This window comes from Bufo bufo, chromosome 1, assembly GCF_905171765.1.
Source record: "Bufo bufo chromosome 1, aBufBuf1.1, whole genome shotgun sequence".
NCBI classification, from domain to species: domain Eukaryota; kingdom Metazoa; phylum Chordata; class Amphibia; order Anura; family Bufonidae; genus Bufo; species Bufo bufo.
The window spans coordinates 626,808,149-626,828,219 of NC_053389.1; the positions used below are offsets into that span (position 1 = coordinate 626,808,149).

The window sequence follows — 20,071 nt, forward strand, 5'->3', positions numbered from 1 at the left end:
CGTTCCTGTTGCTCACATCCAGCTCTCCCCTGCAGACACAGATCGCTCTGCAGCCCTGTGTAGGTGGAGCTTAGTCAGATTCCTAGGCTGCAGGCTCCTCCCACACAGGCCGCCAGCGCGATCTGTGCCTGCAGGCTGTATAGTGGAGCAGGAAGAAGTCTCCCTGCTTCACCATTGTGCGCCGCCGGCCTAACAGAGAGAAAGAGCCCAGGGAGCTGAGCTGTCAGTGAGTGACAGGCGCGCTCTAGCAATGAGCGCTTCCATCTGTATTGATGGAATCGCTCATTGCTTCTGGCACCCCCCTGGCAACGGACACCCGGTGCGGATCCCCCTCCCTCACCTTAGCACGCCACTGCATGGGTCTGACATTGCGACCACATGACATCACGTGACTCTGTCAGAGGGCATCATTGGAAGCATTGTCGTGATGTCAGAAGAAATACAGTCTCCACAGGGGGCGCAGTCATGTGACCACTCTCCATCTCTCCAGAGTGAGACAAAAAGTCTATTATAAGTTGCAAGGCCTGGCAGGGGAAACACAGGGAAAAAGAAAATATTAGACCCAGATAACCCCTTTAAGGCTACTTTCACACTAGCGTTTTAGTTTTCCGGTATTGAGATCCGTCATAGGGGCTCAATACCAGAAAAAAAAAAACGCTTCAGTTTTGTCCCCATTCATTGTCAATGGGGACAAAACTGAACATAACCGGAATGCTCCAAAATGCATTCTGTTCCGTTTAGTTGCGTTCCTATACCCGTTAGCAAACCGCAACATGTTGTAGTTTGCTTTCCGTCCTGGGATGCAGAGCGAGACGGATCCAGCATGCCCCCCAATGCAAGTCAATGGGGACGGATCCCTTTTCCCTGCCACAATCTGCCACAATAGAAAACAGATCCGTCCCCCATTGGCTTTCAATGGAGTTAATGACGGATCCGTCTTGGCAATGTTAAAGATAATACAACCGGTTCATAACGGATGCAGACGGTTGTATTATCAGTATCGGAAGCGTTTTTGCCGAACCCTGCCGGATCCAGTAAAACGCTAGTGTGAAGGTAGCTTATTGGCAGCTTATTCCCCTCCCCCTGTTGAGAACATTCCCACTCTCAGGTAAGTCAAGTCTGAATTTGTATGTAGAGGTAGGTCAGGAGGGATAGCTGGTGGCTAGTGTTTGGCCGACAGCTAACTAAAGTGTATAGCTAAGTGAACGTTTGGCCCACAGCTATCTAAGGTGCTTGGCCACCTTAAAGTTTAGGTCAGTGAGATTGTTGAGATCTAGTTGGGTGCCCTGAAGTAACTGCAGTTGTTAGTCCAGATGTTTTTGCACTGTGTACATTTGACAGATCTGGGCTAATGGCTTTTCTATTTATGTTTCAAAGGGGTTTTATGTTAGCACTTTTTACACTTTGCATTTGATAGCACTTTTTTTTACACTTTGCATATGGCACAGTTTACCCTTCTGTCTCTCCATTGCTCATGACTATGGAACCTTCCTCCCAGATTTATCGCCATCAAGACTAGAAAAAGCTAAAGAAGTGGGAGCAGATTTTGTTTTGCAAGTTGCCAAAGAGCCAGCTCAGCAGACTGCTCAGAAAGTTGAAGAATTCCTAGGATGCATGCCGGAGATCACCATTGAGTGCACCGGAGCTGAAGCATGTATTCAGACAGGAATCTATGTAAGTAGTGGTAAGCAGAAGAAGCCACATCTTTGCAATGTGGATTTTGGCATTGCAATGCTTTGAATAGAATGTACCTCCACCCTAAATTCTTAATCCATTTATACCCCTGGATGGATGTCACTATCTCAGGCATGCTGTACCAACAATGTAATTGAAGAGGTATCAAATCAAAGCTTGTTTGTAGCCATGGTTTCTGGGTAACAGATGCAACACAACAATGTGTCATATCACAGGCCGTGAGAAACTTTTGATTACAGTATTACAATTTTTGATTTTCTCTTTAAGTCGAAGTGGAGATTGACCTTGTGATCATTTTAAGTGAACCCTGTCATTTAAAAGTGTAATAGATTACTATGTGTTTAAAGTCAGCTGATAAAAAAAAAAAGTTGGACTTGAAGTTGAAATGACTTCCAAAGAAATGATTTAACTAGACTAGAAAGTGCGTCATAATAAATGTGTTGTCTTAGGTGTGTTTGGAATGTTATATGTGACACTTCATCAGTTTATCCACATGGCACTTCTACTCCTTCGTTTGCTTTTGCTTTATTTTTTTCGTTATTCCCATATGTGACTTTTTAACAAAATCTCCCAGAAAATGTTTTGTCTTTTTTGCTCCGTTTGTAATGACTGTTCGGTAAATAGTGCTGCAGTTATTTTTTTTTAACAATCGCCTTCTTCCCAAATTGTTAATGTTTGCTCTGTTCCCTCACTTGTACCACTGGATCGCACTCTGACTTGCTGAATCATTCAGCTTAATAATTGTGGACTGGGCGTCGTTCTGTCTATGCTTGCCTATGAAATTCGCAACGTACATCTCAGTGTAAACACTAAAGCCACTCAACAGATGTGGACTCTTCTGCACAAACGTTGAAAGCTTTAAGGACACAAGCAAATACAAGAGATCCTGTGGCCTGGTATCTTCACATGTGTCGCTGGGGCCTCTCCCCAGGGCCCTTTAGGAGTCTAGTACTTGTTTTGTGACACCAGTTGCAACGAGGCGACAAGGGCACTGGGCCCATCTTAGTGATATAGTGGATGGTACCCATGTGTAGGAATGGCCTAAAATGTCCCTTTAGGTTGTGTGCACGTGTCATGTGCTCCTACCTGGATATGATGGACCCCAGGCATTGGCCCCGAAGCAATAAAAAGGGGGGTAGTTGAATTAGGGGGTGAAGAATAAATTGAGTCCAGACCTTGTGATGAAGTTGAAAAGCAGCTTTACTTTGCATAAACGTTTCTCCAAACTGTTTACAGACTTTATCTTGGTCCCAGCAGGCTTTAGCATTAACTCTGGCAGGCAAACAAACTCAACTCTGCTACATATGTTGCTCTCTGGCTCTGCTGTGCTGTCAGGGTAACTGTATAACTTGGCTTCCTCTGGATGCTGAAACTTCTCTTTGTAATCTGACTCTAGATTAGTTCAGGGAACCCTTCCTCCTGGCTTCAGAGGCCCCAAGCTGTGGCCTCCACATCCAGCAGAGCTAAAGGTGCTCTAGCTGGCTTAGGCAAGGCACGTCCTTGGCAGGGGGTACTCTCCACACACTGACCTCTAAACTGAACCCCACCCTTCCTGCAGCAAGTGGAACACGCCCACCACACCACAGAGGGGGGTATTAGAATGGAAAGGGAGGCTCCACTCTCACTTGTAAAATCGCTATATTTCCCTTATGGTGTTAGGATGTGGTGTTTTATTCAATAACTCAAACAAATGTCCAATTGGACTAACTTACACCTATTATCCTACACCTCCTAGATCCTAAAACATAACCTTTAATAGTTGATCTTTAATATCATCTATGATAATTTATTAAAATGATCAGCGGTCACTCAGTCTTATATTATACTAGTACTAGCCTCCTGCCTATGATATCTATCTGGAGTGAGACTAATTGGCTTAACTGGCTGCGCGCTGCCAGTATTGGTATAAGCACAATGTGATATGTCTTCCTATATAAATAGGCTTAGCCTATTTATATAGGAAGACATATCACATTGTGCTTATACCAATACTGGCAGCGCGCAGCCAGTTAAGCCAATTAGTCTCACTCCACTCTCACTTGTAGCTCTGCCATGCTTGCTGCCACCTTCTGGTGAACCAGGTAAATTACACTATAACATAACAGTTTCAAGAAATAGTGTAATGAGTAGACCGCGCTGACTGTCCAGTGTGCAATCGTAACTGATGATCAATATCTCAATACGTAGCGCATAAGGTGGTTGCTGTGTCCACCTTAACTTATTAAGGTAGTGTCCGGAGTTACTGCCAGTAGATTATCCCAATAAATCATCAATTTCTATAGATGAAAAGGAGTATATGTGTATATATATAGTCACTTGCCTGTATTGCGCTGGCTTTCGGACTCCTTCCTAATCTTCCTGGTGCTTGTGTTGGAGGGTGGTTGTAACGGCTGTATCTTCAGGAAACCTGAAGATACAGCCGTTACAACCACCCTACAACACAAGCAATAATAAGTTAAGGTGGACACAGCAACCACCTTATGCGCTACGTATTGAGATATTGATCATCAGTTACGATTGTACACTGGACAGTCAGCGCGGTCTATTCATTACACTGTTTTTTGCCTTGACTCACTTTCTTTAGCGTTTAGGCAATTTATTCCCTATTATAGACCTGCAACGGCGCACTCCTTGGAGTGTTATTCAGTGTATCCTATATTACACTCTGTTTCAGTTAGTAAGGCAGCGCGGGTTCCCTTTGATTGTTTTCTGAGTTTCAAGAAATAGATATGCACAGTGTAGTGGACCCAAAATAAATACACAGGATGACATGACATTAGACCAGAGGAGACAGTAGCAGGGTGTGGAACTGTCACCAAGCTGATACACATGAAACCCTTAGGTAGTAGATGGCATGCTGTACTAAGGAGTGGGGCTTTCCATGCCAGTAGAAATCATTTTCTGTCATTTTAGAATTTCTTCCAAATGTTGACTTATAAGTATGGAAGACATTAGTACAGCTAAGACCTCCACCGCCCGTTATCTACTGATATTAACCAGGCAGAGACTGACTTCAGCGAAAGGTTGTAGCAGCCATATTTATTACCAAAGCCAATTTGTACATACATTATTAAAAAAAATATTTTATGTAAATAACTTTACATAAAAATATAAAGTGCAACATATGGTACATTTTATCAAGCATCATAATCCAAGAATAAGGGAAAAGGATCCTTGAGATCAGTCTCAATTACCATCAACTGTTATCTCCAACTGCAACTTCCATTTCTGTTTTACGCCTTAGGCTACTTTCACACTCGCGTTTTGGCTTTCCGTTTGTGAGATCCGTTCAGGGCTCTCACAAGCGGTCCAAAACGGATCAGTTTTGCCCTAATGCATTCTGAATGGAAAAAGATCCGCTCAGAATGCATCAGTTTGCCTCCGTTCAGTCTCCATTCCGCTCTGGAGGCCGACACCAAAACGCTGCCTGCAGCGTTTTGCTGGCCGCTTGACGAAACTGAGCCAAACGTTTTCTCTGGCACAATAGAAAACGGATCCGTCTCCTATTGACTTTTAATGGTGTTTATGACAGATCCGTCTTGGCTATGTTACAGATAATACAAACTGATCCGTTCATGACGGATGCATGCAGTTGTATTATTGTAACGGATCCGCCCAAAATGCGAGTGTGAACGTAGCCTTACCCTTAGCTGGACTTACCAACCCAAGGTCGCCATGTCTTGTAGGCATTTTGGCCAAAAAGGAGGCACAAACATTGACTTGTATAGCATAAAATCATGCATGGCCATATGGTATCCTTTCATTATAACCTTTTTGCCTGCAAGAATCACATTTTACCTTGCCAATCTGCTATGACTCGCTCCTCTGCTTTTTGAAAAGTGAGTGGAAGGAAACTTTTTTTATAGTCAGCACCACTGGGAAATATACTATACATCCTCTTACCTCATAAACTAACTTTCCTGTCCCTATCCAGCTAACTTTTAACATTCCCCCAAGTCAAGCTGCATTTTGTTATAACCCTGCCTCACTCCATTGTGCTTCTTAAGATCCCACATTAGTTTAATAAGGTTTGAAGTTTGGACTTCAATTTAGCCATATTAATGCCATACATTTTTTTTTTCTTTAGCCGTTGATTTACTGAAGTAGTTGAGATCATTACCCTGTCACATAACCTAGTTTCCACCTAGCTTAACCACCTCCCGTCTGCCCATAGAGATCCACCACCCAGACGTTTATATCCTATCTCTGAATGGATGTTTCTGAATGTCCATTCAGAGATTTCAGCTGCACGCTAATCGTGCAGCTGCAGAGCGGGGGGCCTGCTGTGACAGCCAGAGAGAAGGCAGGGACAGTTCCCAGGTGTCCCTTCCTTCTAGATCGCTGTATACACAGCACTCACCGAGCGCTGCGTATACAGATCAGGAAGCACTATGCGCTTCCTGTCCCGGCCCGGCGGCCGGGAGAGTGCAGGAGCTGTCGGGTCTTCTACAGACCTCGATCAGCCCTGCTCTACAGCCTCTCTGGGGGGTGTATTTCCCCTGTAACTGGGGCTACTATGTCAGCCCCAGTTAAAGGAGAAATCAATAGTGAAAAAAAAAAGTGAAGTTAAATGTCCCCCAGAGGTTTTGTATGACCTTATCGGGGACGCAATGTGTGAAAAAAAAATAAAGTGTTTTTTAAAAAAAATTAAATAAAATAGACATATTTGGTATTGTCGCGTCCGTAACGACCGGCTCTATAAATATATCACATGATCCACCCTGTCCGATAAACACCATAAAAAAATATATATATAAAAACTGTATCAAAAAAAGCCATTTTTGTCACCTTACATCACAAAAAGTGCAACTCCAAGTGATCAAAAAGGCATATGTCCCGGGATGACGTGAGGACGTTGCGCTCGCCTCTCCTCCCCGATGCTCGGCTGCCTCGCTGACCGCTGATTGCAGCGTCTCTCCCTCTGCCTCCTGCTCAAACGCCCGGATAGGGGACCTGCAGACCTGAACAAGCGGTGCTGGTGCTTTTGCTCCTCCGTCGGGCCCCTGCTATCCGGTGTCTCCTGAGCTCCTGTGTGAAATACCGGTGGTGAATACTGGTGGTTGCCGATGTTTTGAGGTGATATCCCGGCGCCTCTGGATGGTTTCTGCTGCTGCATGCGGTGTGCTCCGGTGGCTGTTCCTCTCTGGTATTCCAGATTCTTCGTCCCTCCTGCAACTTGCGATCTACCTGATCTCCCTGAGTGTGTCCCCCTTGTTCTCTCCAGCTGGGCCTTTCAACAGTGAACTGAAGATTGGTGAGATTGTTCCTTTTTTTCTTCATCCATTAACATTAACTTTTACTAACTGAGTAACCAACTAATCCTCTAACCAGCTAACCTTCTCAACTTTAAGGACATTTATGCAGCCTCAACTTACATCCATACTCTTTATGGGATATTGTATCCATAGGAATTGAGGTACTCTGTACTCTGTCCCAAAAAAAAAAAAAATCTAACTGTTTGTGGGGAGAGAGAGAGAGAGAGAGAGAGAGAGAGGGAGGTGGTTGGTGAGGAAAATATTATAGAGGAGAAAGACAAGCGGAAGAAAAAAAAGAAAAAAAAAAAAGAAAAAGGAAAACCAAGTAAGAAGGAGAGAAAGAGAAAAGAAAAGAGAAGAAAGGGGGAAAAAAAGAAGAAAAAAGACGAAAGGGGGAGAAGGAGAAAAATAAAAAGATGAAAAAATAAAAAAAAGGGGAAATGGCACCGAAGGTCAGTAGGCTCTCTGTGGACCTTTGTGGTCAGAAACCGACTATTAAACCCTCTGAAGGAGGGAAAATAGACCAGCTTTTAAAGGTCTCCAAGAGTTAATACCAGAGGTGGGCAAAAGGATACCAGCTCTAAAAAAAATGAGAATCCCGAAGTGATGGAACTCGAATTACAAAAAGCTCCTGGGTATCCCCAAGGAGAGGAGGGAATAGATGGAGAAGGTGTGACCAACCCCAACCCCTCGCCGTTAAATGAAATTATTTTGGCAGTAAAACAGAACGGGGACCTAACACAGGCTATTACAACCCAGCTTGGTGCAATTCGATGTGGGACTGATTAGAGAGGATCTGTCTAAAATCTGTGATAGTCAATTATGTGGAGAGCTCTATGGTTACTATACAGAATGAATACAAAGAAATAAACACTGAGATGTCCACGTTAAAGACAGATTTTAATCGCCTTAAAAAAAAGGTGGTGGATCTGGAAGACAGATCACGAAGGTACAATGTAAGAATCCTGGGATCCCAGAGGGCGCGGAAGATAAGAACCCTACTCAATTCATACAGGCGATGATTCTTGAAAGTTTTGGGAGGGAGCACTTTTTGCCCTTGTTTCTAGTAGAAAGAGTCCATCGGGTCCCAGGTGGTAAATTAATTCCGGGGAGACAACCACGGACACTCCTCGCTAAAATGCTGGCTTCAAGAGACAGAGATATAGTACTAAGACGGGCGAGGGAATGTCCCCCTGTTTTATATGATGGAAATAGACTGGCCTTTTTCCCGGATTTTTCCAAAGATGTCCAAGAAAAGAGATGCTTATTTATTACTGTTAAAAAGAGACTAAGAGAAAGGGATATTAAATACTCACTTGTCTTCCCAGCCAAACTCCGGATTATTTTCAATGATACGACTTTATTTTTTGATACGCCGGAGAAAGCTGCGGAGTGGCTTGAATGAAACAATATGTGATCTAACTGCTTAAGGTTTTGCCGGGATCAATAGCTGGCAGATTATGCTCTATATTGTTCCCTTTCTTTGGTTAACTAGCGGTGAGGTGTCGAGCGGAGGGGTGGGGGATATGGTCATAGGCGAGGGATTCGTTGATTTATGCGGTGGATTAATTGGATATGGGGGGTTGGACTGGGGCCGTGATGTGTCTAGGGTGGGGAAGAGTTGTGTGTGTTTTTTTTTTTTTTAATTAATTTTTATAATGTCAATCAGAATTCTTACCTGAAATGTCAGTGGCCTGGGGGATAGAAGAAAAAGACAAGCGGTTTTTTGATTTGATGCGTTCACATCTCCCAGCCATTATATGTTTGATAGAAACACATCTTACGGGGGAGACCTCCAGGGTCGTCACCAGGGGCTGGGCTGCTCACACATACCATTCTACCTTCTCTAGTCATTCTAGGGGAGTGACTGTCTTTATTCATAGAACGATTGATTTTATGTGCGAGGCAGCCTCTGTTGACCACCAGGGGAGATTTGTCTTCCTATATTGTAAGCTGGCGGGGAAGATGTGTATTCTGGGCTTTGTCTATATTCCACCTCCATTTTCTTTCTTAGTACTTAACTCTCTGCTAAAATTTATGGATAAATGGCCAGAATGTCCTACATTGATTATGGGAGACTTCAATTGTGTCATCAATCCCGCGGACAACAGGGTCTCTAGTGGTGTCAAGGGGGACGCCTCTGTTCAGTGGTCCCCATTGGCACGTTTCTGTTTGGAGGCCGGGTTCGAGAATGTTTGGGGAAGTCTGGGACAAGGGAGAAAGGTCTTCTCATGCATTAGTAAATTAGGTAGATCTATGTCCAGAATAGACCATGCTTTGATTAATAAAAAATATCTGCAATATGTAAAACGAATGAGGTACGAGACTAGGTCACTCTCGGACCATCTGCCCCTACTCCTCGAACTCTGCCTGACCCAGGATAAACATTTAGACTTAACCCCTATTGGTTATCAGTAATAAAAAATCATGAAATAATACAAAAGGAAATTAACCAATTTTGGGAGGGTAATTATACCTCAATTTACAATAAGGAAAATATTGGCGGTACACGTTCAACGGAAAAATAAATTCTCAGCCTGAAAGAACGTTAAATATGAAAATAATAAATATTTTAATGAAACGAATTAAGGGGTATCGATAAAATCAGGCATACAGAAACTCAGAGATGCGGAGAGGGATCAAGTAATAGTCCATCCAGCATTCTGTGAGCCTGACTAGTAACCTGTGTATATGTCAGCGTCCAGTGTTGGGGCACACTGATAGACGTGTGACCTAAATCCACAGGGTATTATAAACGCACCACTAAGTGCAGGGACTGACACTATTGATCAGCTCCACTGGTCATGTGCATTTGCTCTGGATCCCTAGCAATGCTGTGGACAATCAATACAGTAGGAGCAGCTCAAGTGGGTTATGGTGCACCCTAACGCTGCTACTTGAACACCTAACTGATGCGTCTGCTTGAATACACTCACATGTGGATAGTTCTAGTGACAAGGTGACCACTTATTAAAACTGCCCAATTGGGTGAGCGATAAATGACACGGCAATCGCTCTACGGGTTTCGACATGCAGAATGCATCACATGTCTCATCAGGAGTGAAACTGCTGTATTACAGTGTCAATATTAGTGAAGCAGCTGCACTGTGACGTGCCTGCATTTGCGCTGTGATGGCCGTGTGCGGCCAGCTACACGCCGGATATATATAATCTAAGCCCCACCCCTCGAGAATGGATGCCGGCTCTGGTCTCCTATCAGGGACGGAGGCGCGTCCTCTGACGCACTCCCTGACCAGACCGTCGCACAATGCGGCATCATACATTCGCGAGGAGGAGCAAAACGAGCAGAGTTTTGCTCCTCCTCGCGAATGTATGATGCCGCATTGTGCGACGGTCTGGTCAGGGAGCGCGTCAGAGGACGCGCCTCTGTCCCTGATAGGAGACCAGAGCCAGCACCCATTCTCGAGGGGTGGGGCTTAGATTATATATATCCGGCGTGTAGCTGGCTGCACACGGCCATCACAGCGCCAATGCAGGCACGTCACATTCTATAGAGAAAGTTTTATTGGACTACTTTTCAGAACATTATAGAGCTGATGCTTGTTGAACGCGGATGTAAAGCTCCTCGCAAGGATTTTGGCCACAAGACTCTCTGGGGTCATCTCCTCCATTGTCCACCCGGACCAGAACGGTTTTATCCCAAATAAGGGCACTCACCATAATCTTCATCGGCTTTTTGCTAATATACAGGCCCCTGGGGGGTCTGCTCGCTCCATCCTGTCACTGGATGCCTCTAAGGCCTTTGACAGGGTGGAGTGGCGATTCCTGTGGAGGGTCCTGGCCAGGATGGGCTTTGGGGAGAGATTCATAAATATGATTAAACTATTGTATAGATCCCCCACGACTAAGTTGAGTCTCAACGGGCGCCTTACTACCAGTTTTGATTTAAGATAGAGGTACTCGCCAGGGCTGCCCATTGTCACCACTCTTATTTGATATTTATATTGAGCCTCTGGCTCTGGCTATTAGGCAGGACACTCAAATTAAAGCATTTGGAATACTAGGCGTGGAGGATCGGATTTCCCTATATGCGGACGATGTCCTTTTTTTTAATAGATAATACAGAAATAACCGCCCCAAGAATTATCCGGATGGTTAAACTATTTGGTGAGGTATCAGGCCTAGATATAAACTGGACGAAGACAATTCTGATGCCAATAGATCTGTTGCCCCAAAAGGAGTCCTTGATAACCCAGCTAGATGTTGCTGACACTTTTCAATACTTGGGTATGATGATATCTCCCAAGGTTGAAAATTGTGTACAACTCAATTTGATCCCATTGATAACGAAAATTAGGGCAAAAGTAGGGACTTGGCTGAGACTTTCTTTATCCAAGGCAGATCGACTTTCACTGGTCAAGATGGTGATTCTACCTCAAATCCTCTATGTTCTTAGGAATATACCTACCTGGATAGAGGATAAATATTTTAAACTCATGGAAAGAATAATAAATGATTTAGTTTTTGGAAGAAAACGTGTGAGACTCAAATTGGAATACTTGTATAAACCTTTGGAACAGGGGGGTTTAAACCTCCCTTGTTTCAAAGGTTATTTTATTGCTGCTCAGCTATGGATGTGTTATGAATGGCAAAATATTACATTTTTGAGTAGGTTAGTGAGAAGCTCCTTGCATAATAATATATTTACGCTTCTGGAATCCGGCCTACTTATTAATAGAGACCGGGGCCATAAAGAGACTACAAAATCACTACTGAAAATCTGGGCTACTACTAGAGGATGGTTGGGGGTGAAGGGATCACTTACATTCACGCCTCTTTGGCACAATATTCACTTACAGAGTTTAGAGGGTATAGCTACGGATCAATTTTGGCAAAAGAATGGGATTCTTTATATCACACAGGTTGTTAAGAATAGAGAGATTAAGTCGTTTGTGGAACTATCACATAATATAGTGAACCTCTCTTGGTTCAGGTATTTTCAGCTTCGGTCAGCACTTTTTAGTTTGAATGACAAATCACTGTTAGAAATAGATAATACATCTCCGCTAAATGGGTGGCTAGGGAAGATATCACAAAGAATGAAGATTTCTAATATATATAAACTATTACCTAAATCACGTTTTGGAGATACACAATCGCCGGGACAAAGTGCCTGGGAGATGGATTGCCCAAATGTACAATCGGTAGGGTGGGGAAGCATTTTTAATAATTTTGATTTACTATCTCACAACTTTAATCATATTTTAATAGAGTTTAATATTTATACTCAACATTTGCTGCCATAATTGAGGCTACACATTAGTAGATGCTTACATCTGACATCTTTAACTAAAACCAATACAAAACATGTTCTATAAAAAGGTTTACTTGGCTCATATGTTTATCCATGCAGGTGGGTACAAGAAATACAGACTTTTTGGCTCCTGCTAATCTTGGGTGTAAAGAGCAGCAATTGGCTCAAAGCCCACCAATCTATATTTGCTTTCTTATCATTCAATCAGGGTAGTCTGATGTCTCATGTAGACACTCAATAGTAGCCTAATCCTTACTTCCTTATTGTCTGTATCTTTATTTACCCATATTCCTGGAAAATGGCTGCTTGCTAATTGCAAGGTAAATTTTACTTTTTTATGAGGTTTTTATGATTACAAATATTTGTTGTTGCCTCAAGCATTGCACCCACAAGTAAGGGCTGTATTACATTTAGGAACCATTCACACGTCCGCAACTGTTTTGCGGTCCGCAAATTGCGGATCCCCAAAACACGGACACCGGCCATGTGTGTTCCGCATTTTGGTGAATAGTGGTATACCGACCGTGGTGTCCCACGTGATGTTACTGCCACTTACCGCTTCCCTCCACCTCTGTTACATGCAGGTAGTCCTGCTGTCTGAATCGGGATGTCTCACGTGGTAGAGCCGCTTAGTGTCGGCGTCCTACGCGTTACATGGGATCACGTCCAGGCTGATCAAAGGCTTTCAAAGTTCATATAGTTGTAGATGGGTAATCCGTGGAGAGCTCCACAATTGGTTTTATCTTCTCCAAGATCTTCCGCAACTCCTTAGCAAGATAATCAATATTTTAAGATAGTTTTTGTTTTTCAAACGATGTCCTGGTTAAACCATTAAACCAAATGCGTTTCGGAGTCTCTCCAACTCCTTCTTTAGTGGCCATCTTAATCCAGGAGATCCTGCCCATTTATATACCCATTGTTTCAGTTCCATATAAAACCCAAAACGGACTGATGTTTGTGTCGTTAGTACACCTCATTTTCATTCTTGTATTTATAACTCAATATATATCTTATTCATTTTAGAGTATCACAGTCTCCCATATTATTGTCTTCTTTATATCTATTATCTTCATTTATATATAAATTCATCTAAAAAAAACGCATTGCGGTTTTGGTGCGTTTTCGATGCATTTTTGGGGAAATAGTTGCCTCCCATTGCCTTTTTAATATGGGTATATAATATTTTACCTTTTCAATAGTTATAACATGTAATATACATAAAAAATATTATTAAAAATGACACCAAATAATAAAATAAAGGGATATTTCTCTTACTTACTTTTTTAAATACTTGATTTTGTCTATATCTTCAGTGTATATATATATATATATATATATATATATATATATATATATATATATTCATCAAAATATCCAGAGCTTTTACATATCCAGACGTCTGGGGTGTGGGCCTCCTGCCAAAGGGAGATCAGAGTGCTGGTAAAACAGCCTGGCTCAGATTTCGCATCAGCGACGGGCACCCACCCCAATTCCGACACCCGGGACCCCTGCCGATCAGCTGTTTGAGAAGGTAGCCGTGCTGGCAGTAGTGCCGCGGCCTTCTCGCTGTTTACCGCAGGCCCAGTAACGTCACGACTAGTATCAATGGCCTGGGTGATTGGGAGTTGTCCCGGGTGTCGGACCCCCGCCGATCAGATGCTGATGATCTATCCAGAGGATAGATCATCAGTTTAAAAAAACTGCAGAACCCCTTTAAAGTTTGCTGCCTTCGCGAAAGTTGCAAAACATTGGAGGAATTCAATGAAACCCTCATTAAATACTGCAATAGGGGATTGGAGAGTAATATACTTTTAGAGAGGGAATACAAGTTCATATTGGGAACACAACAGAGACTTCCGGTATTTTACTGCATTTCAAAAATACATAAAAATCTGAAAGAACCACCTGGTCAACCAATCATCGTAGGTATAGGATCATTGACCTCTAACTTATCACAATATATTGATAGAATTTTACAGCCAATAGTAAAAAACACTTTTGCATATATAAAATATACTACACAATAGGGCTGCACGATATGGGAATTTTGTGCGATTGCGATTAGGGCCCTAAAAATTGCGATAACGATATGCGATGCGATGCTATATTTTAAGAGAATTGTGCTAGAGGTCTATTTGCTTGGATTTTCCCATATGAGCCGCTGACGCGGCTGGGTATGACATAGTTATGGGGGATCTGTGGATGGCACTGTTATGGGGGATCTGTGGATGATGCACTGTTATGGGGGATCTGTGGATGATGCACTGTTATGGGGGATCTGTGGATGATGCACTGTTATGGGGGATCTGTGGATGATGCACTGTTATGGGGGATCTGTGGATGATGCACTGTTATGGGGATCTGTGGATGATGCACTGTTATGGGGATCTGTGGATGATGCACTTATGGGGGATCTGTGGATGATGCACTGTTATGGGGTATCTGTGGATGGCACTATTGTGGGGGATCTGTGGATGACGCTGTTATGTGGGGGATCTGTGGATGACGCTGTTATGTGGGGGATCTGTGGATGACGCTGTTATGTGGGGGATCTGTGGATGACGCTGTTATGTGGGGGATCTGTGGATGACGCTGTTATGTGGGGGATCTGTGGATGACGCTGTTATGTGGGGGATCTGTGGATGACGCTGTTATGGGGGATCTGTGGATGACACTGTTATGGGGATCTGTGGATGACGCTGTTATGGGGTGGATCTGTGGATGGCACTGTTATGGGGTGGATCTGTGGATGGCACTGTTATAGGGGATGTGTGCTATGACACATAGGGCCATGAGGGGGGCCAGCATAAGACACACATATAGCATCTTATGCTGGTCCCCCTCATGGCCCTATGTGTCCCCTCATGTGTCCTAAACTGCGCACATAACTGGCTTTGTGTGTAAAGTATTTTACTACTGTCTGAAACCAGCTCTCTCCTATTGATAAAATGGCCAGCCTCTGTACTCACTTTCACTTTGAATGCACTGCAGCGAGCTGGCAGGCGTCCTCCCACTTAATTCAGGAAGCAGGAGCGTGACTAAGTGACGTCAGTCACGCGCCGGCCGGCCCGCTCGCTACCTACCGCTCGCTGCAGTGCATTCATAGTGAAAGTGAGTACAGAGGCTGGCCATTTTTATCAATAGGAGAGAGCTTGTTTCAGACAGTAGTAAAATACTTTACACACAAAGCCAGTTATGTGCGCGGGGCCCCTTCATATATAATCACAGCATTTTCGGGTCGGCCAAATCGCCATATCGCATTTTGCGATTATCGCGATTCGATTATTTTTTCAATATATTGTGCAGCCCTACTACAGAGATCATAAAGATCATAGAGAATTTAAAATATGAACCCTATTGGATTATGGGTACATCATACGTCAATTCATTATACACTATAATAGATCATAATCAAGGGATAACTGCCATGAAAACCCAATTAGAGATGAGTGGTCGACTTCGAGCTTTATAGCAGTATACCCCCTGTACGATATAATTTAACACATAACTATTTTTATTTTGATACAGAATATTTTTTACAGACAAGGGGGACCACCATGGGCACCAGGTTTGCCCCCAGCTATGCAAATTTATTTATGGCACAGTGGGAACAACAGTACATTGTGCCTAAGCTGGGGGCGGGCCTGGTAGACTGGCGGAGATACATCGATGACATTATTTTTGTGACAAAAAAAAGTTACATCCTATATTCAAGCTACCATCTACCTAGATGGCTCTTGAATATACCGATGGGACAGTTCCGGAGGATAAAGCGGAACTGTACGGACAGTCAGTAATTCGAAGAGGAGGCAGAGGAATTAAGAGAACAGTTTATAACAAAAGAATACCCATCGATGCATCTCTCACTAGGGTGAGAAATATGGACAAACAGACGCTTTTTGAAAATGATACGGCTGATATAGAAAGGGAAGTAAAGGATGATGACATAAGGATCATTTTACCTTTCAATACACATTACAAAAAAATTTAATATAGTATAAAACGACATTGCCATTATATTTTGAAGGATAAGGTCATTGGTCTGTGGATAAACAATACCCCCAAGATAACTTACACGGAGGACCCAAATTTAGGCCTGGAAAAATCGTTCTGTCCATTAAAGAAAACAAAAAAGCAAAACAAAAAAAGGAGAACACTTAAGGTCAGTTCTACACAGAACTCTTTTTCTTATGACAAAGGAATTTTTGACATGCAGTACAACTGAAGTGATATACAGGCGAAACTCGAAAAATTGGAATATTGTGCAAAGTTCATTTATTTCAGTAATCCAACTTAAAAGGTGAAACTAACATATGTACGGCATACATATTAGGACATCGTCAGACATCATCCACAACTCCATCCTTCGTCAGGCAAAACTCCCTTCTACCTCAGACTTTAGACAAAACTCCGTCCTCCCTCATCCAAAACTCCATCAGACCTCAGACAAAACTCCGTCCTCCCTCATCCAAAACTCCCTCCTCCCTCAGACATCAGCCAAAACTCCATCAGACCTCAGACATCAGCCAAAACTCCGTCGTCCCTCATCCAAAACTCTGTCGTGCCTCAGCCAAAACTCCGTCGTCCCTCAGCCAAAACTCCGTCGTCCCTCAGCCAAAACTCCGTCGTCCCTCAGCCAAAACTCTGTCGTCCCTCATCCAAAACTCCGTCGTCCCTCATCCAAAACTCCGTCGTCCCTCATCCAAAACTCCATCAGACCTCAGACAAAACTCCGTCCTCCCTCATCCAAAACTCCCTCCTCCCTCAGACATCAGCCAAAACTCCATCAGACCTCAGACATCAGCCAAAACTCCGTCGTCCCTCATCCAAAACTCCGTCGTCCCTCAGCCAAAACTCCGTCGTCCCTGAGACAAAACTCTGTCGTCCCTCATCCAAAACTCCGTCGTCCCTCATCCAAAACTCCGTCGTCCCTCATCCAAAACTCAGTCGTCCCTCATCCAAAACTCTGTCGTCCCTCATCCAAAACTCAGTCGTCCCTCAGCCAAAACTCCGTCGTCCCTCAGCCAAAACTCCGTCGTCCCTCAGCCAAAACTCCGTCGTCCCTCAGCCAAAACTCCGTCGTCCCTCAGCCAAAACTCCGTCGTGCATCAGCCAAAACTCCGTCGTGCATCAGCCAAAACTCCGTCAGACATCAGCCAAAACTCCGTCAGACATCAGCCAAAACTCCGTCAGACATCAGCCAAACCTCCGTCAGACATCAGCCAAACCTCCGTCAGACATCAGCCAAACCTCCGTCAGACATCAGCCAAACCTCCGTCAGACATCAGCCAAAACTCCGTCAGACATCAGCCAAACCTCCGTCAGACATCAGCCAAAACTCCGTCAGACATCAGCCAAAACTCTGTCCTCCCTAACTCAAAATATGCCCTACTACACACACTCTTCATCTGACAGAGCTGCTAGCTGCTGGAGAGGCAAAGGACCTGTGATGATGTCATGACCATGTGACGAGTCACGTGTGTGGGAGGGGTCAGATGTGCACAGCAGCTGGTAGAGTGTACAGAACTGTAGCCATCAAATAGAGCTGTGTACTAGAGATGTGTGTGTAACCTGCATGTAGCAGTGTTGTGTACTGTGTAGCCGAGCTGTATGTGTAACCTGCATGTAGCAGAGTGGTGTACTGTGTAGCAGAGCTGTATGTGTCACCTGCATGTAGCAGTGCTATGTACTGTGTAGATGAGCTGTATGTGTAACCTGCATGTAGCAGAGCTGTGTACTGTGTAGCAGAGCTGTATGTGTAACCTGCATGTAGCAGAGCTGTATGTGTAACCTGCATGTAGCAGAGCTGTATGTGTAACCTGAATGTAGCAGAGCTGTGTACTGTGTAGCAGAGCTGTATGTGTAACCGGTATGTAGCAGTGCTGTGTACTGTGTAGCAGAGCTGTATGTGTAACCTGCATGTAGCAGAGCTGTATGTGTAACCTGCATGTAGCAGTGCTGCGTACTGTGTAGCAAAGCTGTATGTGTAACCTGCATGTAGCAGAGCTGAATGTGTAACCTGCATGTAGCGGAGCTGTGTACTGTGTAGCAGAGCTGTATGTGTAACCTGCATGTAGCAGAGCTGTATGTGTAACCTGCATGTAGCAGAGCTGTATGTGTAACCTGCATGTAGCAGAGCTGTGTACTGTGTAGCAGAGCTGTATGTGTAACCGGTATGTAGCAGTGCTGTGTACTGTGTAGCAGAGCTGTATGTGTAACCTGCATGTAGCAGAGCTGTATGTGTAACCTGCATGTAGCAGTGCTGTGTACTGTGTAGCAAAGCTGTATGTGTAACCTGCATGTAGCAGAGCTGTATGTGTAACCTGCATGTAGCCAAGCTGTTTACTGTGTAGCAGAGCTGTATATGTAACATGGATGTAGCAGTGCTGTGTACTGTGTAGCAGATCTGTATGTGTACCCCGCATGTAGCAGAGCTGTGTACTGTGTAGCAGAGCTGTATGTGTAACCTGCATATTGCAGTGCTGTGTACTGTGTAGCAGATCTGTATGTGTACCCTGCATGTAGCAGAGCTGTATGTGTAACCTGCATGTAGCAGGGCTGTATGTGTAATCTGCATGTAGCAGAGCTGTATGTGTAACCTGCATGTAGCAGAGCTGTTTACTGTGTAGTAGAGCTGTATGTGTAACCTGGATGTAGCAGTGCTGTGTACCGTGTAGCAGATCTGTATGTGTACCCTGCATGTAGCAGAGCTGTGTACTGTGTAGCAGATCTGTATGTGTACCCTGCATGTAGCAGAGCTGTGTACTGTGTAGCAGAGCTGTATGTGTAACCTGCATGTAGCAGTGCTGTGTACTGTGTAGCAGAGCTGTATGTGTAACCTGCATGTAGCAGAGCTGTATGTGTAACCTGCATGTAGCAGAGCTGTATGTGTAACCTGCATGTAGCAGAGCTGTGTACTGTGCAGCAGGGCTGTATGTGTAACCGGTATGTAGCAGTGCTGTGTACTGTGTAGTAGAGCTGTATGTGTAACCTGCATGTAGCAGAGCTGTATGTGTAACCTGCATGTAGCAGTGCTGTGTACTGTGTAGCAAAGCTGTATGTGTAACCTGCATGTAGCAGAGCTGTATGTGTAACCTGCATGTAGCAGAGCTGTATGTGTAACCTGCATGTAGCAGAGCTGTATGTGTAACCTGCATGTAGCAGAGCTGTATGTGTAACCTGCATGTAGCAGAGCTGTATGTGTAACCTGCATGTAGCAGAGCTGTATGTGTAACCTGCATGTAGCAGAGCTGTATGTGTAACCTGCATGTAGCAGTGCTGTGTACTGTGTAGCAAAGCTGTATGTGTAACCTGCATGTAGCAGAGCTGTATGTGTAACCTGCATGTAGCAGAGCTGTGTACTGTGTAGCAGAGCTGTATGTGTAACCGGTATGTAGCAGTGCTGTGTACTGTGTAGCAGAGCTGTATGTGTAACCTGCATGTAGCAGAGCTGTATGTGTAACCTGCATGTAGCAGTGCTGTGTACTGTGTAGCAAAGCTGTATGTGTAACCTGCATGTAGCAGAGCTGTATGTGTAACCTGCATGTAGCAGAGCTGTTTACTGTGTAGCAGAGCTGTATGTGTAACCTGGATGTAGCAGTGCTGTGTACTGTGTAGCAGATCTGTATGTGTACCCTGCATGTAGCAGAGCTGTGTACTGTGTAGCAGAGCTGTATGTGTAACCTGCATATTGCAGTGCTGTGTACTGTGTAGCAGATCTGTATGTGTACCCTGCATGTAGCAGAGCTGTGTACTGTGTAGTAGAGCTGTATGTGTAACCTGCATGTAGCAGAGCTGTATGTGTAACCTGCATGTAGCAGGGCTGTATGTGTAACCTGCAGGTAGC

The 20,071-nt window shown here is 44.1% G+C and overlaps 1 protein-coding gene across 1 annotated transcript in view; it reads left to right on the plus strand.

Moving 5' to 3' along the window:
- The window catches only part of SORD (sorbitol dehydrogenase), a 90,060-nt gene that overhangs the window by 52,799 nt on the left and 17,190 nt on the right, over nucleotides 1-20,071 (plus strand). Inside the window, exon 8 of the mRNA XM_040413825.1 lies at nucleotides 1,499-1,674. Within this exon, the coding sequence (XP_040269759.1) occupies nucleotides 1,499-1,674 (176 nt within the window). The remainder of the gene's footprint in view (nucleotides 1-1,498; nucleotides 1,675-20,071) is intronic.